Here is a 25,535-nt window from a genome sequence, read left to right as displayed (position 1 = left end):
TGTTTGGTATCCCGTGATAAAGTTCCAGATTAGTCAGTTGTCCTTTAATGAACGGGGGAGGGGGCTGGGCTCTCTAGGCAGCTCCTCCTATACCACCAGGCGACGTGAGTGAGTGAGCTACCGCCCCGGAAATGATGCGCTGCCCCGCTGGCGGTGCGGAAGTGGAGATGGCGGAGCTGTACGTGAAGCCCGGTGAGCACGGCCGGCGGGCTGGTGGTACTCGTCCTCTCCCGTCCCCTCAACCCCAGTGTATCCTCCGTTAGTCTGTTGGGCTCCGGGCCTCGTTTCACACACTTCCTCGCCTTCGCAGGCAACAAGGAACGCGGCTGGAACGACCCGCCACAATTCTCCTACGGGCTCCAGACTCAGACTGGTGGACCCAAACGCACTCCCCTTACTAAGAGGGTCGCGGCCCCACAGGATGGATCCCCTAGAGGTGGGTGAGGGCTGTGGGCAGAATCCTGTACCAAAAGGAAAAGATGGTGTCTGGGATAAACCTGTCCCATCGGCCTATTTTCCTCAAGGACTCCATAAGAAGGGTTGGGAAGCCACGGCTCAGCGCAGGCGCTTTTTGTGCTCGATCTTTTTGCAGCTCTGTTAAGTAAACGATATGTTGGATAAAAGGACTCCAAACTCTCATTTAGATGTTTTCAAATATTTCTTGCCAAGATTTCTTCCCAGGATCATATAGTCTTTGTGTTATTTACTCGTTTGTTTAATCAGTATTCACTTGTCAGGAGACTGTCAAGAGCCAGGAACTGTTTGAATGCAAACTAAAAAACAGTGAACAAACTAACAAGGAATTTTGATTCCACACTTGCTCGAGATAAAATGACACGTGAAATATTGGCCTAGTTCAGAGACTTAAGTAGAGTGTTCCAATATATATATATATATTTTAATGGAGGGTTGGAAGGTGGTGGGATGCTATATTTGATTAGGTTTGAACATCATCCTCAAAGGAAGAGGGTATGGGTAGAGGCTTAAAAATGAACCATGACAGAAACTTAGGGGTCTCTAGCACCTAATGAATGTAGAGAGAAAACTGGTTAGAATTAAATCTTAAATCAATAGTAAAGATAGATTGAATAAGCTAGAGATAAGAGACTGAGAGACTTAATATTTCTGTAATTAATCTTCAAAAGCAGTTGGATCTCTTGAGTTTGAGTTGAGCCTGGTCTAAAAACCATTAAACTCAGGTTCCAGGCTATGTAGAGCCAATCTTTAAAAAAGTAAGAAAGGAAGGAAGAGAAAATAGAATGTGAATGTGAAGGGTGTTTTTTTTTTTTTTTTTTTGGTTTTTGGAGACAGGGTTTCTTTGTATAGCCCTGGCTGTACTGGAACTCACTTTGTAGACCAGGCTGGCCTTGAACTCAGAAATCCGCCTGCCTCTGCCTCGGCGTGCGCCACCACGCTCAGCTGTGAAGGGGTTTTTGATAGCAAATACTGTGCAGCCTATTTCTATATTCGTGGCATGATGATAATATGTAATTGGCTCAATGCTGTGAACAAAGTTAAGTGAAATGAGGAGATAGGAACTAAATGAGCATTGCAGGGGACTAAGCCTTGTTGCTTGATGCAAACATTTCAGCCCCAGAAACTTCTGGACCACCTCCAGTGGATCATCCACCTCCTTCAAGTAAGGCTTCCAGGCCTCCGCCCATGGGGAGCTGTCCTGCTACTGGTGTGGAGCCCCCAAGTTCCCCAGTCATTGAGTCTGAAACTCTGATAGAAGACGTGCTGAGACCTCTGGAACAGGCATTGGAGGACTGCCATGGTCACACAAAGGTAGGCCCAGGCACTTTAGGGGGTGGAAAGGATTTCTACCCAACCAAGTATGGTTTTTAAAGACAGAGTTTCTGATGGCCTCTTAAGCAATCTCTCCAAGTCTTTCCAGGAAAATGGATACTGATGTCAGAGGGATCCTCAGGACTTTTGAAGGATGCTTTGTGAATAATATATATAAAATTTTTGTTTTTGGAGACAGGGTTTCTCTGTATAGCCCTGGCTGTCCTGGAACTCACTCTGTAGACCAGGCTGGCCTCAAACTCAGAAATCCGCCTGCCTCTGCCTCCCAAGTGCTGGGATTAAAGGCGTGCGCCACCACTGCCCAGCTAGATGAGTTATATTTAACTATTAGTGAGTTATAAGCTTCTTTATTTTTGTAATAAAGCCATTCAGAATATACTGTTGATTTTGTACTCAATTTTGAAGAGACAAACAAGCTCTGTATGAAGGTTTCTTCAGCTCTGTAGAGGCAAAGGATTGAAGAAGGAAGAAGCAGCAGGATAGTCCGCTCCAAATGTTATTTGAACAGTAATATTAAGATGAGCCCCTGAGGGGCTGAGGCGGCATTGAAAATTTAATATTCTTGTCGTGTATATCATTTGTCTTGGGAGGACATTGGCTTTATCATATTTGTAGTGGAGAGCCTCTAAGCATTAGGTAGAGGAATATGAACTCTAGTGACTAAGAATCAACCTCCTGAGCCAGAGTGAGCACATGCTAGTAGCACTGAGCCGGATGAGCTTCTGTTTCAGAAACAGGTATGTGATGATATCAGCCGACGCTTGGCGCTGCTTCGAGAACAGTGGGCTGGAGGGAAGTTGTCAATACCTGTAAAGAAGAGGATGGCACTGCTAGTGCAAGGTATGGGTGGGGGTCCTTTATCCTCCCATTGATGGCTGAATTGGTGGCAAGGTTTTAACTGATTGGGAGGGGAGGAATGGAAGACATGACTTTTACTGCTATTTGCTTGCTCAAACCCTGTCTCTCTTCAGAACTTTTACATCACCAGTGGGATGCAGCAGATGACATTCACCGATCACTCATGGTTGACCATGTGACTGAGGTCAGTCAGTGGATGGTGGGAGTAAAAAGATTAATTGCAGAAAAGAAGAGTCTATCTTCAGAGGAGACCAAAGAAGAGAAATTTACAGTGGAACCTGAGAACCAGACAATACCAGGCTTCCAACAGCCATCATAATGCCTGTGGCTCCCCAGACTCACTTCACCTGACTTCCTATGCCTTAGTGTGGAAGGCTTCTTCTTCCTTTTTACCACCAGGGAGACTATTGGTCTTGTGGGTCTTGACCAAAGATCCTATCTAGACCACTGCAAGATCACTTGTTATGTACATTTCAATAAACATCTCAATAAACATCTCAATGGTGGGAAGTGGGTAGGAAAGATGAGCCATTCTGATGTCAGACTGGTTCTTTGTGGTGTCAGCTTCCCTGCTCCATGGACACTACTGCTTGTCTCATTCATCAAGAAGGGCCTTGATAGGGATAACTATGTTGCTACCTGCTCTTCTCAAAATTAGACAGAAAGGTATATTTATATTGTGGCATGGTGTCTTTGGATGATATAATTTCAGTCTGAGAACAGATTCAAACAACTGGAAACTTCCTGTAGAAGAAATCAGCCCTTTGCTGTATCTCCGGTGTATTGCTATAGAGAATAGAACCAGTGATTGGGTTTTCTGCTATTTAAACGGAAGGAGAAAAAGACAAGATTTCTGCATTTCTGTCGAGTGTAGCAGCACACACCTGTGGTCCTAACAGTTGAGACATGGAGGCAGGAAGAGGAGTTCAAGGTTATGCTGTACTACAACTACATAATGACAGCCTAAACTATGTTGCTATCCTATTTCAACAACTAGATTTCTGATACATGAGTCAAATCATCTGATTTTCTGAATAAGGTGATGCCTAATTTTGGGTTTCAGTGTAGACCCTAAAGAAAGATTTATGTTTATGAGTGTTCTGTCTGCATGTATGCCTACACACCTGAAGAGGGCATCAAATCCTATTGCACATGGTTGTGAGATATGGTTTTGTTGCTGGGACTTGAACTCAGGACCTCTGAAAGAGATGCCAGTACCCTTAACTACTGAACCATCTCTCCAGCACCATCCCTAAAGTCAATACTTTAAAGAGCCAGGCGTAGTGGCACACGCCTTTAATCCCAGCACTCGGGAAGCAGAGGCAGGCGGATTTCTGAGTTCGAGGCCAGCCTGGTCTACAAAGTGAGTTCCAGGACAGCCAGGGCTATACAGAGAAACCCTGTCTCGAAAAACAAAACAAAAGAAACAACAGCTGGGACCAGAAATATACTGGTGGTTATGTTGAGAAGAGGATATAAAGTTTCCAGCATAGAACTGGGATTGGTACTTAGAAGTAGTAAGCAGGAAAGGCAGGGCAAGAAATTGGGGATAACTATTAGGTGAAACAGCATCTCTTCCAGGAGTCCAGTTTACAAATGGCTAGGGAGGAGCTGCTGGAACAGTCCAATTCCAGGAAGGCTGCTGCCTGGAAAGACAGGAACTGCTAGACCTTGGCAAGGCTCAGGCTGTTATTGCTGGTGCCTGGCAATTCCAGTAGCCTTCCCTCAAGCCTTGATTGCTGCTGGAAATGGGCCAGTGGGAGCTGGAAACACTTCCAGCCTCTTAACCAAGGCTGCTGGGTCCCTCAGATGTGCAGCTGTGAATTTAGCACTGAGGACAACAATGGAGCCAAGACAGTTTTTTGAAAGTTTACTAAGCAGCCAGAAGGTGACATACTCTGTTCCCCAGTGCCAGCCCTGAGGGGAAGAGGTTTGGGAGGAATATGTATAGACCAGAGAAAGCTAAAGGCTTGGCAGGTTGCCCGCTGCTATCCCTGGTCTAGCTGCCTCAACTAAAGGAAGCCCAGAACCAACAAGTCATTCTTTTCTGGATTAGATGAGGCCAGCTGGCCCTTGGATACCCAGGAAGAGGTGATGGCAATAGTAGGATGAGAGCTCCTTCCATTACTCCATACAGGTCATTTTGCACTAGATTACATGTCCATTTCAAACTGTTCGTCATCTGGGGAGAGAAGGCAAGAGAATAGAGTTAACCCATCTAAGGGTTTGTAAACCCAGCTAGCACAGGAATCACTCTTAGAACTGAATCCCAACTCTACTTCACAAAGGCAGTTAATAGTTGATCCTATTTTCTTACCGGTTATTTCTACCTCTGTCTGCTTCTGTTCCTTCAGCAACTCCAACTTGGAGGGTGGTACTGCTGGGAGAGTTGTGACCCCGGGAATCTGAGGGAGGCAGCAGGGAGGTGTCCGGGCAATGGGTGAGTTCTTGCACTCCAGCAGGAACTTTCTGTCGTAGATGATCCTGGTGCCTGTGAAGGGGTAATGATTGAGGTTAAGAGTCAGGAACTTGGACAGATTACTGTCCAGCTAGGATTCAGCTGGCAAACCAAACTACAAAGGACTTATGCACCCAACCAAGTTCAGTGTAAGCATCATTAAGGAAAGTTGAACATTCTAGCTAGTCTATTGTAGAGTGCTTTAGGCTAGGATGGTGGTGGTGGTAGTTACAGACTTGAGAAGGAACACCACACTTTAAACTTAGGTACTTGAGGCTGGTAGTCTATACAGTTCAGTTCTCATTGCTTTGATGTATAAAGTAGGGCCTAACTCACCTCTTGCAAAGGAAGCTGAATTCCTTGGTAAACATGATGGCCCACCCACCCATCCAAAGTCCTTCAGGGCTAGCCTCACCCACAGGAATATATGGCCAGCAAAGTGTCCTCAAAGAGCCCTGCCCTGTTCTTGCTGTTCCCTTCTGCTTCCACATAGTAGACACCTGTTTGCCAGCCCAGCAGCTTATGATCCAAGTGCTACAGCCACTACATAATAGTTGCTGCTTTCTGTTGAGGCCACCTTCTATTGCAGTAGTTCTCAATCTGTGGGCTGGCGTGGGGTAGGTGTCAAACAACCCTTTCACAGGGATCGCCTAAGACCACCAGAAAAAAACAGATGTTTCCATTATGATTCATAACAGCAACAAAAATAATTTCATGGTTGGTGTTCACTATAACATGTATTAAAGGGTTACAGCATTAGAAAGTTCTATTGGGATCTAGCACTAGTAATTTTGGTGCAGTATAGGCATGGAACACAACAGAATTATTCCCCAGAATCACCAGAAAGTTATAAGGTAATGTTCCACTGCTTTGAGTTTTTGGGAAAACAAGTTTCAAATTGTCTTCCCTCAATGCTATAACCTGAAGAGAAGTCTGAGAAAGCAATGCCAAGGTCGACCCCACCTCACCCTCATACTGGCCCACAGAGCAGACCCCTGCCCTGCCTGCTGACCTCCCGGGGTAGTGGCGTATAGTGTGCCGCCAGGCGTGGTGCTGTAGCCGTCTGGCAGCTGGTCCCGGCACCCTGGAATTGGGCAACTCGTGGACGAGGACATAGCAGCAGGAAGGCAAGAGCTGGTGCCTTGAAAGCGTGGAAAACAGCTCTGAGGTGTAGGCAGTCGCAGCAGGCAACAACTAGAATATGTTACACCCGGGGCAGGCCACTGGCCAGTCAACTTGAGGGCTCCACCCACCTGTTCCGCCCACGGAACTCTCAGGATCCGCACTGTCTGACCCAAGAGACGTTGAGAAGTTTACTTATTTACTCGTTAGACTTGGATGTTGGGAGGAGTAATGTAGTACTATTAACCACGTTTTATGATGAAACTATGCCCACAGGACGGGAAGACAAGATCCCATTTGAGTGACTTCAGAGTTTGGATCCTTCAGCCCAGCTTTGTGGTGCCTCTGGTACCAAATTTATTGTACTTGGTCAAGGTGTCCTGATGGCCTGCCCTTGAGCATAGCAGGAAGGTCAGTGGGTTTTTGACTATGACACCTTTAAAGGTCAGTAAACTGGAGACTGGAGTAGAGGAACACAGTAGCCAGGACGTTTAGAGAGCAGAGGCCAGCACTTTGATCAGACGTAACTAGCTGAGGGCTTAGCAAGGAAGGCTTAGCTGTTAAGCTCTCTAGAAAGGAACATCAAAGAGAGCTGGCCTCAGAGACTAGATTTTATTTATTTAGAGTATTAATTTTTAGACAGGATCTCATTGTGTAGTCCTAACTTCCCTGAAACTTGGTATATCAACCAGGCTGGCTTTGAACTAAGAGATCTGCTTCTACCTGAGTGCTAGTCTTAAAGGCATGCACCACCAAGCCTGTCTGAGGTTGGATTTAAAAAAAAATATTTAAGCATAGCGATTTGACAGGCAATTCCTGCTAATGCAGAAGCTGCAGGGTCTCAGAATCACATTGAAGGTGGCGAGTGTTCATGCATTTTGTTATCCCCCAGATGGTACTGCAGTCTCTTACAAAGTGACACATGTCTGAGCAGACTGGATTATTGTCTGATAATTTCACTTTTAAGCAAACTGAGAAAGTAGCCTGTTGGTTCTGAGTAGGGGAATGGAGTAGAGAGGATGGTGATACTGCAGATGAGTCCACTGGGCAGTGACAATGGAGCCAAGAGAAACAAATGAAATTTAGATACACAAAAAAAAGGACAAAGTGGGAGCCAGTGATGTGGCTCAGCAGATTAAGGCACTTGCTGTCAACCCTGAAGATCTAAATTCAATCCCTGGGACTTTGTAAGTGGAAAGAGAGAACCAATTCCTGTAAACAGTCCTCTAATCTCTACACAGGCACAGTGACATGCACATGTCCCTCCCCCAGTAAGTGTAATAAAAACTTAAAGGTGGAAGATAAAGTGAACTGGTCAAGGGCAGGCTGAGGAAAATGGAGGTAAGCTAGGGTAACACCCAGTCTCCTGGCTTGGGAGTCTTGTAGCTGGAACTATAAAAGGGAAAACAAAAGGGGGTATGGCTTATATTAAGGAGTGAATACTGTATGCAGAATAATAAGACAGTACTATAAGGAGCTGTAATAGACTCAGTCCAACGGGAAAACTGTGTCTAATTATTCATATATGAATGGAATGAAATCAGCTGAGAAGATGCAATGCAAGAAAAGTCCGTCCGTCCCCCCCCCCAGCACACCAGTTTTTAATTAAGAAAGCTATTCACCAAAACAGACTGGGGGTGGGGGGGAGCAGAAGTAGAACTATAGGGGCTGGCTGTATGTGGTGGTACACTCTTTTAGTTCCAACACTGGGAAGGCAGAAGAAGGCAGATCCTCAAGATTGAGGCCAGCCTGATCTACGTAGTGAGACAACACAAAAACTATAGGGGCTGAAGAAGTAGCTCAGCTGGCAGAGTGCTTGTGTAGGTTTGATTCCCAGCACTACCAAAATGAGAACAAAATCCAAACAAGTTCCAGAGGTTTTCAAGGAGTGATGTGAAGTGAGGTCTTCCTTCTTTGAATCTCTATTACAAAATAGCAGCCAGGATCACTTACTATTGCTTTCCTTAGGTTAGTTTTTCTATAATATACTGTGGGCTGCCAGGGCTAGGAAACTAGAGAGAAAGCCGAATTCCATACCAACACAAAGAAAGCATCAGAAGCTTCAGTCACACGGTTAACATAATCACCAGTTCATAGAGAAGAAAAACCACCAACCAAAAATCAAACAGAAACTGCCTAGGAGATAAAATTAGACCTATAAGGCTAATACCAGGCAACTACCATTTAAGCAAATAGCTTTGAATTCCCAGGAGTACCACCAAAATAAAGCAAAAGAAGCTGGGTCTGGTGGCACATGCCTTTACTCCCACAAATGGGTAGGCAGAGGCAGATGGATCTTGTCTTTTAAGTGAAAAGTACCCATAGACAGTTTGAAGTCAGCAAATGTCTTCATGATCTTGTCCTCTAATTTAGGTCTCGAGGTCTAGGCTCATGTTCTCTTTGATTATTTTGATATGGAAGACTTCCTATCTTGTTCAGATTGGTATTGAGTTCCTAGGCTCAAGTGGTTCTCCTGACTCAGGACATGCCACTATGCCTGGCTTCGTGACCTTTATTGGATGTGGTATTAACACACTTAAGATTTTGATATTTAGAACCCCCTTTCCACATTCATTTCCGAAAGTAGAGAGTGAAGGTAAAGGAACACCTAGCCTGTGTTCAACTGCCAAATCACTGAGAATAAATAGAAAATGCAACATCATCACAGCCCGAATCCCAGGACAGGGTCCTCTGGGGAGATACTGTTTGGTAGAAGTACTTCTTGCTAGTCGTAGAACAAGATGTTCAGAAGCTGTTTTCCTACAGGCTTGTTTGCTGCTTCTGGGTTTACAACATGGTCCAAAGGTCTTCAACACTAGGGCAGAACCATGCATAACAAGCCCTCCCTTTTGGCCTTTTGCTGGGGAGGTGTTGTTGAGATAAGTGTCTCATTGAGCAGAGGGTGATGTTAAAATCCTACCTCTACTTTGTAACTGCTGGGCACACAGGGGTGCACTATGATGTGAAACTCATATGCCTAGCTTTCCCCTTCTAGATCCTAATGTAAACTGAGGACAGACCTTTTGTGTAATTGTATTTCAGTTGGGAGGGGGATAAACAAAAACCATAGGCTTAAGATTTCTTACCTCTGGTTAGAAGAGGACACCATTGGCTGTCCAACTCTCTTCTTTGGTCTGGTTAGCTGAGGTGATGGAATTTCTCCCTTGAGAGCAGGGACTGAAGAAAGCACACTGGCCTATAAAAGGGCAAGTCAGCACACTGTAGCCACAACGGTTTTAAAGAGGTCTAAAGCAACAATCATTTTATTATTGAACTGAACACTCTTTGAAAGAAGTGGATCTAGAACCTTGAAGATACAATTTTATTCCTTGAAAGATCTTTTATTCTAATGGGGTTTGACATGTGCCTTACTTAGCAGGATGTTTCTTAAAAACTTAAGGTCTCGCTATGAATGTGTAATATTTTCTTCTGCGTCCACTGGTCTCTGGGATAGGTTTTTGATTCCACTTATCAGAACCAAACCTCAAAACTCTAAATATTTCCAGTATTCCCAATGCCATCCATCCATTTTCATTGACAAGAAAAAGAAGAAATTCTGTGTTAGGACTACAAGACTCCTCTGGGTTAATTTAAGTTTGATTTCATGTTTAGATGGGAAGTGTGAAGCCCAGAAAAATGAGATGACTTGCCTTGAGTCACAAAGGTGTAAGTGACAGAAATGAAAATAGGGTTTAGTCCTTTAACTCTAACTCTGCTGCTCCCACACTGCCTCCCTCCATCCCGTGTATGTTTGGAAAAGAATCAAGTTCTTACCTGAGCTAGGTTTTATCCAATGTTCAAGTTGGTAAAATAGCAGTAAAGTAATGGCAGGAAGAGGCAGGAAGAGGAAGAAGAGATTATAGCAGGTAAAATAGGGCTGGGATTAGGCTACCAAGATTCAAATAGAGAGGAGGGCGATGTTAGTGAAAGGGAAGGGAGGAGGGTCTCCCCAGGAGCTCCTTCTACTGCACAGTTCCGGTCTTCCTAATTCTCTAGGGGTTTCTCTTTCCTTTCTCTTTATGGGTTCTAGTTCCTGACCTGAGACAGAATTTCTTCTTCTGTTGTGTTGAAGGCTTAGAAATAGATTTAAGGGTTCCTCCAGATTCTTCGAATACTTTATAAAAAATTAATGTAGAATAAAACTCACCTTTTGGTTCTATTGAATAATTTACTTAAGACTACACTTTTCTATTTTATCAAGAGTAGTCTCATTTATTTCACTAATTCTAGGTGATTATTTGTTATCAATAGGAGGGTGCTGCAAGATATGTAGGTGATCAAAGGGATCATTCTGCCCTAGAGTGAGATGACCTCAAGAAGACAACTTCCCACAAGTGATACTTTCAAAATTCACTACAATAGAAGATAAGAAATGAGCTTAAGGAAACTTTCTCATATGTAAAATGGTATAGAAGACCAAAGGAACCAGTTACATATTACACAGAACTAACATGATATTTTTGACCTAGTGATGGCTTAGGACACAGGCAAAGATTATTAAGAATTTTTCATTGCTGTTAGAGTAGAAAAGTGCTGCTTGCATGATTCTCTGCTTGGTTGTTAAGCACACACGCGCACACACACATATGCATTCTCTTTTGCTTTCTCTCAGTCCACAAAATATTGTTTTCTTTTAAATACAGTTTATAAAGCTGGGATACATTAAAACAGAATTAATGACCATGTTTCAGTAGGAAAATCCTTTCTCTGTTGTGTCAGATTCTTGGCACACAATATGGTTTAGCCAATCTATTCCTGTGTTTTTGTGATTGATTTGTTAAGCATACCTTGCTCTTCATTTTTGAGGCCATTGAACTAAACCCAGCACTAGTCTTCTATTTATAAATATTACTCAGATTCACCATAAGTTGTTAACAAAAGTCATCCCCCCAACTTTTTATGTCCCAACTCAAAAGCCAAGAAGCACAAAAGGAACACAAAGTGAATGATCTGGGTATTCCTAAATCTGTTCAAGGTAAAGCCTAAGGTTCTTACTGACACAGGCCTGATCCATAAAGAGCAAAACCTATTAAGTGGCCTATTTGCTAATGTCAGCTAAGATAAACTATGGCTTGACTGTTCTCTTATTTAATAAGGTAAAAGATAGGAGAATAAAAAATAGCTAATAAGTATTAGCAGTGCTTTTATGGCTGTCCAAGACGCTACAGTGTTAAATGTGAAAAACATGTTACAAATAAATACAGCATTAGCAATCTAATTCAATATGACAGTGGATTAGCTAGTATCTTCATGACCACTGAAAGGATCACACCCCACTCCTAAACACTGTTCATTTTTTTATTGAATATTCTGGTAAATATTTCACATTAATACAGGCTACATTAAGTAGAGCCGCTATATGACAAGAAATTTACTCATTTTTTTCCTTTTAAGTATGTAAACAATTATACATGTATTTACCACCCTAAAAAGTTGAAACATGTAATTATCTAATTCTCTTCTGTACACAAGTAGCATTCATATGTTTAGCCAAAAGCACTAGGTTCATCTGATCTCAAGTCAAAAGTGGCTTAACTAACCAGAGAACATATTCAGGTGGATAGGAAATCATTTTTTGTTCTTACACAATGGGCAATCAATTTTCCATTGCTAAAGCCTCAGAGAGTATTTTAGATAGGCACATTAAAAAAACAAAACAAAACGAAAAAACCCAGAGTTCTTCCATAGTCATAGGTTTCCCAAACAAGGCTAAAAGAGGAAAGACCTTCTAACTTAGTTGACATATTTGAGATGCATGTTTCCAATATGAGGTGCCCACGTGCCAGGCCAAATCTGAAAAGGGGGAGGAAAAATTGGAATTTCTAATTAGGAATCTTAACACATTTGTGAAATGAATATATAAATTCAATGGCAATGCACTGTTTCTGCCTAGAAAGAATACACATACAAGAAATAGAATGTTTAGTAGCATCGTCTTGATAATGAAAAACTTAATTCAGATTAATAGACATTATTTAGATCTTACATTTCCCATCACATTCAAAGAGTAACATGACAAATCTGAAAATTGGAAGAGCTTTAAGCCTGTTTTACCTGCTGGGCTTCAGTGCATTCAGCTGAATTCTGGATAACTTTTATCATAGGATTCCAAGCAGGATCTGGGTTGTGAAGTCCATTGAACAGTGGGCCCCCTGGAACGTCAGCAAGCTGAGGGTGAGAGGGTATAATGGTGCCTCCATACATGGAAATCGGCAGGCCCTAAAACAGCAGAAAAAAAGTCTTACTCATGAAATGATGACAAATAATGATCCATTAATACTATGACCTCTCTAACGCTTTTTTCAAATAACTTCAGAGGATTCTATTAGTATATCACGGTACAGGATGGAGAATCAAGTGTTTCATCTATATTTGCAATATTTTTCAATAAGAGAGGAGAAAAACAAACAAACAAAAAAACAAACACAAAAAATAAAACCAAAAGTAATCTAATACAAAATTACCAGGAACTTTCCCCACACTAGATGAAAATATAATATACTATATTTTCTCCTAGTTCAGCTTTTAAGAAAAAAAAGATTTATTTATTTATTTATTTATTATATGTAAGTACACTGTAGCTGTCTTCAGATACTCCAGAAGAGGGCGCCAGATCTCGTTACAGATGGTTGTGAGCCACCATGTGGTTGCTGGGAATTGAACTCAGGACCTTTGGAAGAGCAGTCAGTGTCTCTCCAGCCCCCAAGTTCAGCTTTACTAATAAGTTTATACTAATAAGAAAAGAAGCCAGGAGATGGTGGTGCACACTCTAAACTCAGTACTCAGGAGACAGAGGCAGGTGGATCTCTGATTTCAAGGCTAGCCTGGTCTACAGAGTGAGTTCCTGGATAACCAATGCTACACAGAGAAATTCTGTCTCAAGCCCCTATCTGAACCCACCGTAAAAAAACAAAAACAAAAGACAAAAATAAAATAAAGAAAAAGACAACCAAACAAAAACAACCCAACAACAACAAAAAAGTAATTTTTCACAATGTTTACAACTATAATCAGGCTATTACGCAGCCAGGAAGCTGAAAGAGCACAAAAGAAAACCAAATTTTATAGCCAGTTCTTTAGAGGGTAGAGGCCTCCTTCAAATGTGTGGCACAGAAAGCAAAGCAGAACTCAAATCTCTTTAGAAGGATAGAGATATCTTCAGGACAACAGAGGGCAAAGTACTGTACAAAGTACAGTAGTTCCCACTCTTAAAACTGAACAGAAGACCTGACAGTACTAGAAAAAAAGGGTTTCCACACAAACTGTTCCTTAACAAGTGACTATAGTGTCTGGCAGTGTATCAAAGTTACAATGACACATGTTGACTCACTGTAAAAAAAATCCACAAAGCCGCTTACCATTGGCTGGTGAAAAATGTTAGTGGGAGCTACCATTCCTGAATCATCTCTCTCCATTGGCTGATGCTGGGAGAATGTGCTTGGGTCTGATAACTGTTGATGCATTGGATGGTTTCCTATAACAGATTGTGACCAACCTGATAAGCCTTCTAGAAAAGAGAATTGAAAACTGTGTTGGCTATTTATTTAGGTAAAACAATAAAATATTACTTTTTTATATCAAAATAATCCTCAAGAGTTCCAAGAACATTTATCACAGTCTGGCAAGCCACAACCAATCAATCAAATACACAAAACAAGTTCCTAGAAAAATAGGTGAATAGCCTTGTATATTCCCAATTCATTATCTGAAAGAACTCAAATAATCATCCTATTCTGCACTGGAATCCTTAAGAGAGGAATTATGCTGAGTCATATTCTCCTTGAGAAAAGAACTCACTCTGGTAGTCCAGGCTGGCCTGGAACTCATGTCAATACTCTTATCTCAGCTTCCTGAGCTACCATGTCCAGCTGAATCTTTTACTCCTGATAAATTCAATATACTGCCTCAAAAACATTCTAGACATGAATCCTTCAGAAATATAAATACCTTTCTTTCACTGAATGTTAAGTGTAGAAAAAGGACTTTTCTTCTTCTTTTACACGTTGGTATGCTGTGTCTGTATGCCATAAAGAACTAAAGTTTTTTTCCTTCTATGTGCTGCTATTAGAGAGACAACCCATAGCTTTATGTAGTCAAGACAAGTGTTCTACTTTTGGGCTGTATCTTTAGTCACTGTGTAACAGCACAAGTGGGACATAAAACTTCCTGTGTAACTCATGCTGGTCTTGAACTGGTGATCCTACTGTCTATGGTTCCTGTGTGCTGGTATTATATGTGTGTACCAATATACACACACTTAAGTAACTTGTGCATGTCCAAGTATATGCGGATGTATACCACCTGCATGCAGGAGGCCACAGAGGTCTGCAGAAGGATCAGATGCCATGGAGTTAGGGTTACAGGCAATTGTGAACTGTCATTTACTCTCAAAGAGCAAGGAATGCTCTTATCCATGAGTCACCTCCTCAGCCCTTCTTCCCCTACTTTAAGTTTCAATGGCAAACTCTAATAACTTACTCAAAATGTCTTGACAGAGAGGGTAAGATAATTGTACCTGACATAGCATTGACACCAAATGACCAGATCCCACCGTGTCCAACAGGAGCAACAAAACTGGTCCCTACAGGTGCTTGTGCAACAGAGCCTCCTTGCCGAATCCTGGCCAGCCTCTCTGTTCCAATGGGAGGAGGTATCTTTCGATCCTGACTGGCACTGTTTCCTTTTGGTTGTTGGCCCAATGTTGGAGGTGCTGAAGTGGCTGAAAGAGGTGAAGATGATCCCGAAGAAACAGATGGAATAGGAGAGTCACCTGGTGGCAAAATATTTCTCTATTGTTTTATTACATATAAAAACTAAAGGAATATGAGAAACCTTGTAAAGACCTATTCCAACAACATAGGTTCTGTAAAGAAAAGTTCATTTAAAAGGATAATTTAAATTATCAAATTCTATAACCACTGTTTAGACTACTTCTGCCTGAAGTTAAGTATAACGAACTTGTAAGACTTTTCTCCAGTGGAATTGGACAAAGCTAGAAAAGAATTTACTATTTTACTAAATAATCCTCTAACAATATAATCACAACTTACATTTACTGATGGATGTTTAAAGGGTACTTAGATTACTGTTTGGAAAACATCTGTGCATTTGTTAATTCTTTCCATTTCTATAGCCCCCACTTTTCCATATGGAAGAGAAGCTAAATGTTAAGTGATAGAAATTGAGTGATTCATCAATGGACTTAGATAATACATGTAGTTTTCTTTGTCACAAAGGCTAATTCAGACCAGGCACAGTACTACATGCCATAATCATGGTACTCTGAAAGTAGACCGATCTCTGTGAGTCTGAGTTCAGTCTGGTCTAATTAGTAAGTTCTAGGATAGCCAGGGTTACATAGAAAACCCTTATCTCAAAAACCAAGGGAATAAACAGCTAATAAGAACTATTTCACTACAAAACAAACAAAGCAGTAGCTGTAACTGTAGCTTAGTGCTAAAGAATTTGCCTAATTATGTGCAAGGCCCAGTTCAATTCCTAGAACGAGGTGGGGGGGATATTATATATATATTTGATATATATATATAATATATTAATATATATATGAATCACACCAAATAATTTACATGTTCTAAATACTGAAATAAGTGAAAATAAAGGACAATAATACATTCATAAAATGCAAAAATAAGTGTGAAGTCATACCAGAATGACCACCTACAGTCAACTTCTTTTCAAAGTTGAGAAATTTCACAACACGGCCCTTACAGGGGCCTTTGTAAACTACAAAGTATATTACCAATTCTTGATCCAAAGTCCCAATGGAACATTTTTGGTTTGATCATATATAAAACGTTGGTATCTGCATAATGCTTATTTTACTAAAACACTACATTGTACCCTGAAACAAATGGCTTAACAACTTATTCAAGATTCTTTGGAAAGAGTTTCTCTAGTATTCCTACATGTGTTTGAGGCGCTTGTCCAAGGGTGGGGAGAAAAATGTTGTCTGTTGAAACTAGGAGTGCCGACAGGTGCTGGCCCTTGCAGAAAAACTCTTGTCCCTGGTATGCCAGAGAAACTTGTCAGAGGAGCAGCAGCAGATGGGGAATTGCCTGATGGGTCAATAGATGGCAACCCTGAAATAAAACAGGTCCAAGATATCTAGTTAGTGAAGGCTTTAAAACAGGAAAACATTTATTAATATTTGTTTTCAAGATAAAGAAACATGTAGTTAATTTTTCATAAATCAGAGAAAAATGTATGTGATACTTTATTGCCAAAACCAATCTTTTAAAATTAGAAGAATATCACCCAATCTCTCTATAGGAAAGTGAGCACAACGTTTAAAAATGGAAGCCATCTGAAGTATGTCCTAGATAAATTTTCAGGCTTTTGTTACTGAATGAAACATAAAATGAGACCATAATGTATCTGTCTACCTGCTATTTGCCCAATAAGGTCTGCATCTCTTTTGAGGAAAACCTTTAAGTATAGCTAGTAATTTACAAAGCTATCGCACTTTCCAATGAAGGTAGACAACAAAAATTAGCAATGTTTCTTTCTTCACAAAAAAAGAAAAAAGCCTACTAGAATAACATTAATTTCAGTATTTTCATAAATAAAAACTGAAAACTAGGGCTGGTGAGATGGCTCAGCGGTTAAGAGCGCCGACTGCTCTTCCAAAGGTCCTGAGTTCAAATCCCAGCAACCACATGGTGGCTCACAACCATCCGTAACAAAATCTGATGCCCTCTTCTGGAGTGTCTGAAGACAGTGTACTTACATATAATAAATAATAATAAAAAAAAACCCAAAACTGCAAACTATATCAAGCTTCTATTAGTTTGTATAAATCTCAATTTAGCACTTTTCTTAAATGCCACTGATTTTCCTAATAAGTACTAAGAATATGAGACAATGTTTTAGAAAAATATAGATAAGTACTCATTTCTGGGTCATAAGTACTTTTTGTTTTTAAGTTTGTTTGTTTGTTTTTTTTTTTAATGTGCATACCACATAAATATGAGGAGACCATGCATTCGCAAGTTGGTTCTCACAGTCTACCATGTGTTTTCTGGGGATTAAGTTTAGGTATGGTGGTGACGGGCCATCTGCCAGCAAAGAAGTAGGTATACCCATGTCCGACTTTATATTTAATAGTTTAAATTTTTTTTTAATTTATTTTATTTATGTGTATTAATCTTTTGCCTACATGTATGTATGCTTCCTAGTGCCCTCCGAGGTCATTGGGTGTGGTGGCACACACTTTAGTTCTGGCCCTAGGTAGTCTGAGGCAGGTGGCTCTCTGAGTTCCAGATCAGTCATAATTATAGATGTGAGACACAGTCTCAAAAAAAAAGGGAGCTGGGCGGTGGTGGCGCACACCTTTAATCCCAGCACTTGGGAGGCAGAGGCAGCTGGATTTCTGAGGCTAGCCTGGTCTACAGAGTGAGTTCCAGGACAGCCAGGGTTACACAGAGAAACCCTGTCTGGGGGGGTGGGGTGGGGGGAATGTTGAATCTGAAACTGGAGTTACAGGTGGCTGGCTGTAAGCAGCTATGGATGGAGCAATAATAATTCTAAACTGTCTGCTGAGCCATCTCTCCAGCCTTTTTTTTTTTTTTTTTTTTTTTTGGTGAATGGTCTGGATGGAACTCACTATATAGACCAGTGTAACCTTGAACTCTACCTGCCTCTGCCTCCCAGGTGTGCTATACTTACAGACATATGCCCTCATGCCCAGCCAAAAAAACTGTTACCATCAAAATAAAAACTTATCAAAAATAATCTTGCCAGGCAGTGATGGTGCACGCCTTTAAACCCAGCATTCAGGAGGCAAGGACAGGTGGATCTCTGAGTTCAAGGCCTGCCTGTTCACAGAGTAAAAGCACCAGGACAGCCAGAGCTGCAGAAAAACCCTGTCTCAAAACCCACAAAAACAAAACAAAACAAACACAAACAAACCTTAAGAAGATACTTTTAAACAATTTGATTTCTCCATTATTAAGGAAAACACCTTTGGTATGTAATGCATATGTCCATTTAAAGAGTATTAAATTGGGGGTGGATTAACGGCTCAATTGGTAAAACAACTGCTGTATGATCAAGAATATCTGAATTTGATCCCAAGTACCCAGGCTCAGTTGTATGCACACAATAACCCTAGACTGGGAAGGCAGAATTAGGAGGAGCACAGGGGGTTGCTGGCTAGCCAGTCTAGCTAGGTTGGTGACATCAAGGTTCAGTCAGAAATCCTGTCTCAAAAAATAAGGCTAGAGAAGGACTGGTGACATGGGCCAGCAGTCAAAGGCCTTGCCATCAAGCCTAATGATCTGAGGTTTTAATCTCAGGAACCTATGTTGAGGAAAGAAAGCTAACTCCTGCAAGATGTCTTCTAACCTCCACATTATGCTCTATTGAGTGTCTACATGCAGACATACATCACACACACACACACACACACACACACACACATTATAAAATATATGTAAGGTGAAGAAGGACAGAAGAGATGAGGTTAAGAACACTCTGCTGTTCTTTCAGGACCCGAGTTTGGTCCCCAGTGTGTCTGGTGGCTCATAACTGATTGTAACTCTAGCTCCAGGGAATCTGACGCTCTTCTTACCTGAGAACAGTGGCATGCAGGCACATATGTATGCATGCACGCATAAATAAAAAATAAATAAAAAATGAAAGAACAGCTGAAGAGTCACTGAGGACGGCGTCTGACATTTATCCCCAGCCTCCAGGTGTATGTGCATACACTGCCCCCCAACTTTCTCCCCATAAGGAAAGTCAAAGAAAAATATTTTCTATCACTAACACTGAGTTTTTCTTTCACACTGGGAATTCTGAAAATTTCTACTAGATTCCCAAAATGAAGTCATAATAGATGGTTACCTCAAAAAATTAAAAAAATGTACACAATAGTTTAAACAATAGTCTTACAAAGCTGTATTTCTATTTGAAAAATAAGTTCTGTTTTGCCGAAAAGACAAGTAAATCTAAACATATCTGAAATAAAATTTAAGGCTATACCATATCCATAACAACATAAATTAGTATTGTACAACTAGCAAAAGGGTGTCATGGGCTAAAGAGCAGTTTTGCAATAGGAAGAAAAATATTGAGCAGCAGCAGTGCTTCTTCTTTACAATTATTTTTCACAATGTGTTTTTGTGTATCTGTGTATGTGCACCTGAATTCAGAAGAGGGCTTCAGATCTTTTGGAGCTGGAATTACTATAGGCAGTTGTGAGGCACATGACATGTGTGCTGGGAACTTAGACCAGGGCCTCTGGAAGAGCAGAAATTGCTCTTAACAGCTGATACATCTCCCAAGGCCTCAACAGTGAGCAGTGTTTCTTTTCTTTTTAAAATGATTTACTTATCTTTATTTTGTTTTTTTTAAATGAGTTTTTCTATATATTTTAGGTTTATGGGTGTTCTATCTGTATGTATGCATATGCATGCCTAGTGCCTGTAAAAGCCAGAAAAGAGTGTTGGATCCACTGACACTGGAATTATAGACAGCTGTGAGCTGCTGCTACTTGGGAGGTAAAAATTGAACCCTGAGTCCTCTGTAAGAACAACCAGTGCTTTTAGCAGCTCTCTCTAACACCCACATTTCCAATTAAGACAGATCTTGATATGTAGTTCAGATTAGCCTGGAATGTGTGATTCCCTCTATTTTAGCCTCCTAAGTACTGCAATTACAGATGTATGCTACTCTATTTAGCTCTCAAATGATATTATTTTCCCCCCATGTTCTGAATTTCAGACACATAAGAATTTCTTATTTTTCAGTTTAGCACATATTGGACTAAAATTTTGCTCTTACTCTCCGCAAAATAGATTTCCTCTTTCAAATATCTTCAAGCCAAAATTGGTTTCCAGCCTATGTTTTTTCTAATGTGTCAGCAAATAATTGTTATTTTTTTCTTTGACAATTTTACACACACACACACACACACACACTATATTCCGATTACTTTCTCCTGTGACAATCATTTATTTTACTAGTACCTCTGCCAATCTTCCTTCTTCTTTACAAATCTTTCCCATATTTACAGGGTTTTGTTTAGGGTCCTAAAGAATTTTACTAATGCCATCTGTATGACCCTGCATTTGGAACCATCTGAGCCTGGTAGGCTCACCAGTGGGTACAACTGGATACTATGCCTACCCCTCTCTTAGAATCTTTTGGTTGCCAATAGAGAGAAGTAAGTGTAAGGAGCTCTGAGAGCCCCTTCTCCACTCATAGGAGCATCTAATTTCTAAGTTAAGAAGTCAAAGCCAGACACAGTCGTTAATGCCTGTAATTTCAGCACTCTATGGCTGATATAGTAATACTACTACAAGTTTAAGGCCAGTGTGATTACAGAATGAGACTTTGTCTCAAAAAAAAAAAAAATCTATTAAGAGTCAGCACATGGGCTGGAGAGATGGCTCAGTGGTTAAGAGTACTGACTGCTCTTCCAGAAGTTCTGAGTTCAATTCCCAGCAACCAATGGTAGCTCACATCTGTAATGGCCCTTTTCTGATATGTCCAAACAAATAAATATTAAAAAAAGTTGTTCTATGAAAAAAAAAAGTCAGCACATGGCCAGAATCTCTTTTAAGCAGCTTCATCTAATAGAAGTGCCATTGAGCAGCATTAATGTAATAAAGTACTATGAACGATGGCGCAGCACCCAAACAGCATGCAGTGCTAACGTTTTCAGTCAGAGAAACAAAGAATCACTTTAGTTTTAAAAAGTCTATTTGAATTCGTACTTGAGGAATAGATGCAGGCATCAATGTGGTGGTAACTTGTCCACTAGTGACAGATGTGGTAGACACGGAACTACTAGTGTTTGTCACGGAGGAAATCACTGTTGCTGGAGGACTGGTCTTAGGCACACAAGCAAACAACTACTTTCTGACGGATGAAGGAGTCCGGGAATTAGTCATGCATAGTTGCTGACTGGCAGCAACTACAGAAGAGACAGTGATAGGACAACCGGTAGTAGCCAGTCCAGAATTATGCCACGAATCCTTTTTTTCTTTTTCTTTTCTTTTTTTTTGGGGGGTGGGGAGGGGCTTTCAAGACAGGGTAGAAACAGAGAACTGTGTAGCCCTGGCTGTCCTGGAACTCACTCTGTGGACCAGGTTGGCCTCAAACTCAGGAATCTGCCTGCCTCTGCCTCCCAAGTATTGGGATTAAAGGCGTGGGCCACCACTGCCTGACGCCATGAATTCTTTTTATTATGACATCAACTTCCAAAAACCTGGATCAATATAAGGTATAAATGCCTTCCTGTTAGGTACAGAATAAATAGCTTATTTTATGTAATTTACATATAGCAATTTTTGCATTTAAGCAGCATTAATTAAAAAGCATTATTTCTGTAAAGTTAGACTGTATTAGGTACAAAATAAGTGCCTATTAGCTTGGAAGGTGAGTTTTGACAGCCCCATATTTAGTTACAATAATACTTAATGACTTACCAACTGGACTAGTGGAAACTCTCTGTGACGGTGGTCTGAAGCCAGGTGCTTTGGAGTTGTCAGGGTGCACATTTTCCAAGTGTCCAAGTACAGAGTTACTCAGGAAAGCTGACTGAACAGTGAAAGAGGCATCTGCAGCAACTCTTGAGGGCAGAGGTCCATCTCCCCACCCTTGGTTAGCTGGCACCTGACCACTATCAAAAAGACTACTGAAGTGATTAAAAAGTGTGGCTGGGCCGAATGTTGGTTGCAAAGACTTATTTGCTGGGTTTATGTGCACTTGAGAACCATTCATAATGTTCACAGCTGAGGAAAGCTGCACTGCAGCCGGTGGACCTTGAGGTGGTGTTAAAGGAACTGGATTGGTAACAAAAATTGACTGGGGATCCTGGTGCATAGTTGCATTTGGTACCACTGAGTAAAAAGAACCTCTGGGCTGCATTCGATGAGAAACTCGAGGTGCCGGTACAGTTAACTGAGGTAAACTACCAGTGTCCCGATTATCAGCAGCAACCAATCTGGGTGATGCCAAAGTCAATGGAGCAGTTTCTGAGTTCGAGGCAAAAGGCATTGACACAGGACTTAAATCAGATGCCTTGGACGGCTGTCCCTCCTCTTGTGTATTACCCGGAGGAGGAGGAGGGGTACTGGATGGATGAGCCTCTGGAGCTCCTGAGGTGTTGCTGGCAGAGCTATTACAACTGGTAGCTGCTGGAGATGGTGTACATAGGTTTGTCAAGGGCTGGTCCTGTGTGGACACTTTCTCTTTGGGAGGCGGTATGACAGAGAAAGACTCCACCTTTTGTGAAGAAAGTGGTACTTGAGTAGGTGCAGGCATAAATGTGGTGGTAACGTGTCCACTAGTGATAGATGTGGAAGACACAGAAGGCAAGGAACTACTAGTGCTTGTCACGGAGGAAATCACTGTTGCTGGAGGACTGGTCTTAGGCACACAAGCAAACAACTGCTTTCTGACGGATGAAGGAGTCCGGGAATTAGTCATGCATAGTTGCTGACTGGCAGCAACTACAGAAGAGACAGTGATAGGACAACCGGTAGTAGCCAGTCCAGGAGATTCTGATGGTAAAACAGGCCCATTCTGATTAGGTAGACGGGCTGTATTATTATGCTTTGGAGAACTACTAGTATTCCCAGGATTCACAGGTCTCACGGGGAATGGTCCCCAGGTGTTAGGTGAAGGTGAGAAGGTTCCTCCAAATTGTGCCATAGGTAAGCGAGGATGCCGAATCTGTTGCATAGTTTGAGCAGCCAAGAGAGCAAAATGAGGATGAGGATAAGCTAAGGGAAGAGACACCGGGAAAGGAGAGCGTACATTTGTTGGCACGTTCTTACTAAGTTTATTAGTGGGCTGGAACGTAGATAATGTTGTTGCCTGTGATGTCACAAGAGCTGGAGCACCCAAGGGAAATGCATTCTTGCTGGAAGTTGCTGTGGTGCCTACTCCAGATGAGAAGTTTGTATGAATGGACTTGGTGCTGGCAGGTGTCCTGATATGGTTTTTAGGAATCAAGTCTTCTAGTTCCTTTGCAGGATCTTGAATAAGTGCATTGATAAGTTGAACTGCATATCTTGTTGATTCTGTACCACCCCTGGAAAATAAATGACATGAGACCAACAATATAAATAACAACAACACACTTTTTTTTTTAATCATTGAAAAAATTTTTTCATTCAATACATTTTGATTTGGTTTTATCTCTAGAAAATTTTATCAATCATATAAAAATTTTTTTTTCTGGAGTTGAACCTAGGGCTTAATATATGCTAAGCAAGCAATTTATCATTGAGCTATATCCCAACTTTCAAATAAAATTACGACTTGAAGTATTCCTCTTATAAAATTTTGATCCAGAACTAGTAATGTTATTTTTAGAGTTACCTTATTGTAATCATTCTCTCTCCATTCTTATCTTTTTGTTTATCCACATCAATATGGGCACCAGTAACATCTTGTATTGCTGTAATGTTGCATCCTCCTCTTCCCATTATTCTCGACACCACTGAGGCTGGAACAGATAATTTCTTTGACCTAGAAAATGAAGGCTACCTATGAGTTTATGAAATCAAATGGCTTTAAATAATAAATATTGGAATATAAAATTAAACATGTCTAAGTATGTTGATGAAATTTTATATAATATTCTTGAACCTAAAATAATTAAATTCTTACTTTAGAAATTATTATATTAAATTTAGTTGAGGAAAATTAGATTACAAACTAGAATGTCATTTAAAACAAAAATCCTAAGCAGGGTGTGGTGTACAAGCCTGAGTTCAGCCTGGTTCTACATTGTGAGTTCTAGGACAGTTGGGGCTACATACTGAGACCCTGTCTAAAAACAAACAAACAAACAAACAAACAAACAAACAAACATCCTCTTTAGTGACTCATAATGTGAGCATTTTAATCTGCTTAAAATATCACAAGTCGACTAATCTGCAACTAACATGCTTTCTCTTTCTAAACTAAAAACAAAAATACATACTACTGGACGAGGAATGGTGGTAGCACACACCTGTAGTCCCAGCACTGGGAGGCAGAGGCATTTGGATCTCAATGAAGGCCAACATGGTCTACATAGTTAGTGCCAGGTGACCCAGTGCCACACAGTAAAACCCTGTCTTAAAACAAAACACTGAGTAATATATGTTAGCTTGTAATTTTAAACCATGAACAGTTCATATTTAGCAATTTTTAAACAGTCTCAAGTTTGGCCTACATAAAATGTGATTCATTACTTTGTTATGCAAATTCTATGTACTGTTTCTAATTTTCTTTTATCATATTGTGTATTTAAGTATGGTATTGTACTTTTTAAAATTAATTACACACACACACACACACACACACACACACACACACACACACACACACACACACACACACACACACACACACACACACACACACACACACACAGAGTTGCTGTCTTCAGATACATCAGAAGAAGGCATCAGATCTCATTACAGATGATTATGAGCCACCATGTGGTTGCTGGGATTTGAACTCAGGACCTCTGGAAGAGCAGTCAGTGCACTTAACCACTGATCCATCTTTCCAGCTCCCAGTGTTGTACTTTATAATAATGGTTACATTCAAATTAATTAAACAGGTAGCTATATCATAAAAGATAAAGAATTTTAAGCCAGGCATGGTGATATGTATCTGTAATCCTAGTATTTGGACAGTGGAGACAAGTAGATAAGAAACTTAAGGTTAGACTTGGCTGTCTATCAAATTTAAGATCAGCCTGGGCTGAATCAATGCTAAATAAACAAAACAAAGTAAAACAAAAAGCCACTGTGGTGGCATACTGCTATAATCCCAACACGTGGGAGACAGAGGAGGAGATCTGCTAAGCATTTTAGGACATCTTGGTTTACTGATTAGTTCTAGACAGGCCAGGAAAGCCTAATGAGACCCTGTTTGGAAGAAAGAAAGAAAAAAAAAAGCCAACAGATAGGATTAATTCTACTTACCTTCTAACAACTTCTTTCCACCCTTCTTCTCTTTTTTGACCCCTTTTAGGACTAGTGAGATTCAGTTTCATGGTTGGAGAACTTAATGGCAAAGATTTGTAGCTTGTTGACATGGAATTTACTTCACCATCAAGGCTGAGAAAATGCAATTATGGAGTTCAACAATAAATAAAAATTCAAGAGATTACATAGATTAAGTTATAATGAAATATTTTTTGAAGTTTGATACGTTAAATAATCAAGACAAGAAAATGAACAAAATAAGCAACCATCTATTTTAATATCAAAATGGGTTATTCAGTAAAATTAACAGTTAACTAAAATCAAAGCTTTAA

At 40.7% G+C, this 25,535-nt stretch overlaps 3 protein-coding genes across 5 annotated transcripts in view; 1 reads left to right on the top strand and 2 right to left on the bottom strand.

Annotated features, from left to right (window-relative positions):
* Positions 1-128: 128 nt before the first annotated feature.
* On the top strand, positions 129-3,253 carry Sra1 (steroid receptor RNA activator 1). Of its 3 annotated transcripts, none has more exons than NM_001164406.1 (5): positions 129-192; positions 311-436; positions 1,592-1,788; positions 2,541-2,546; positions 2,781-3,253. In NM_001164406.1, the coding sequence occupies exons 1-5, from the start codon at positions 132-134 to the stop codon at positions 2,844-2,846; spliced, it is 456 nt and encodes a 151-aa protein (NP_001157878.1). In that variant the 5' UTR covers positions 129-131; the 3' UTR covers positions 2,847-3,253. The 3 variants fall into 3 exon arrangements, 2 of the variants coding, with proteins under 2 accessions (NP_001157878.1, NP_079567.2); NM_025291.3 differs by having other exon boundaries at positions 2,541-2,649; NR_028355.1 differs by having other exon boundaries at positions 129-436; positions 2,541-2,649.
* Positions 3,254-4,115: 862 nt separating this feature from the next.
* On the bottom strand, positions 4,116-6,380 carry Eif4ebp3 (eukaryotic translation initiation factor 4E binding protein 3). Its single transcript, NM_201256.4, has 3 exons — positions 6,138-6,380; positions 4,985-5,158; positions 4,116-4,849 (listed from the first exon to the last, which is right to left on the bottom strand). Exons 1-3 carry the CDS (start codon positions 6,238-6,240, stop codon positions 4,821-4,823), a joined length of 306 nt encoding a protein of 101 aa, NP_957708.1. The 5' UTR covers positions 6,241-6,380; the 3' UTR covers positions 4,116-4,820.
* A 5,151-nt stretch (positions 6,381-11,531) lies between these two features.
* Positions 11,532-25,535, bottom strand: part of Ankhd1 (ankyrin repeat and KH domain containing 1) — a 98,306-nt gene continuing 84,302 nt past the window's right edge. Inside the window, exons 27-34 of the mRNA NM_175375.3 lie at positions 25,201-25,335; positions 23,600-23,749; positions 21,700-23,309; positions 16,174-16,347; positions 14,763-15,017; positions 13,606-13,754; positions 12,302-12,466; positions 11,532-12,040 (exon numbers count right to left, since the gene is read on the bottom strand). Coding sequence (NP_780584.2) covers positions 11,981-12,040; positions 12,302-12,466; positions 13,606-13,754; positions 14,763-15,017; positions 16,174-16,347; positions 21,700-23,309; positions 23,600-23,749; positions 25,201-25,335 — 2,698 coding nt within the window. The 3' untranslated portion in view covers positions 11,532-11,980. The remainder of the gene's footprint in view (positions 12,041-12,301; positions 12,467-13,605; positions 13,755-14,762; positions 15,018-16,173; positions 16,348-21,699; positions 23,310-23,599; positions 23,750-25,200; positions 25,336-25,535) is intronic.

Source organism: Mus musculus, chromosome 18 (genome assembly GCF_000001635.26).
Source record: "Mus musculus strain C57BL/6J chromosome 18, GRCm38.p6 C57BL/6J".
NCBI classification, from domain to species: domain Eukaryota; kingdom Metazoa; phylum Chordata; class Mammalia; order Rodentia; family Muridae; genus Mus; species Mus musculus.
Note: the sequence above shows the minus strand (reverse complement) of the source record. Positions and strands in the feature narration are given on the sequence as shown.

Bases quoted from the DNA above. Each gene is read 5' to 3' on its own strand.
- Sra1 (NM_025291.3), top strand. From the start codon at position 132: ATGATGCGCTGCCCCGCTGGCGGTGCGGAAGTGGAGATGGCGGAGCTG. The intron at 193-310 runs GTGAGCACGGCC...TCGCCTTCGCAG, and splicing joins GGAGCTGTACGTGAAGCCCG to GCAACAAGGAACGCGGCTGG. The intron at 437-1,591 runs GTGGGTGAGGGC...CAAACATTTCAG, and splicing joins ACAGGATGGATCCCCTAGAG to CCCCAGAAACTTCTGGACCA.
- Eif4ebp3 (NM_201256.4), bottom strand. From the start codon at position 6,240: ATGTCCTCGTCCACGAGTTGCCCAATTCCAGGGTGCCGGGACCAGCTG. The intron at 5,159-6,137 runs GTCAGCAGGCAG...ACCCCTTCACAG, and splicing joins ATACGCCACTACCCCGGGAG to GCACCAGGATCATCTACGAC. The intron at 4,850-4,984 runs GTAAGAAAATAG...TTCTCTCCCCAG, and splicing joins GACAGAGGTAGAAATAACCG to ATGACGAACAGTTTGAAATG.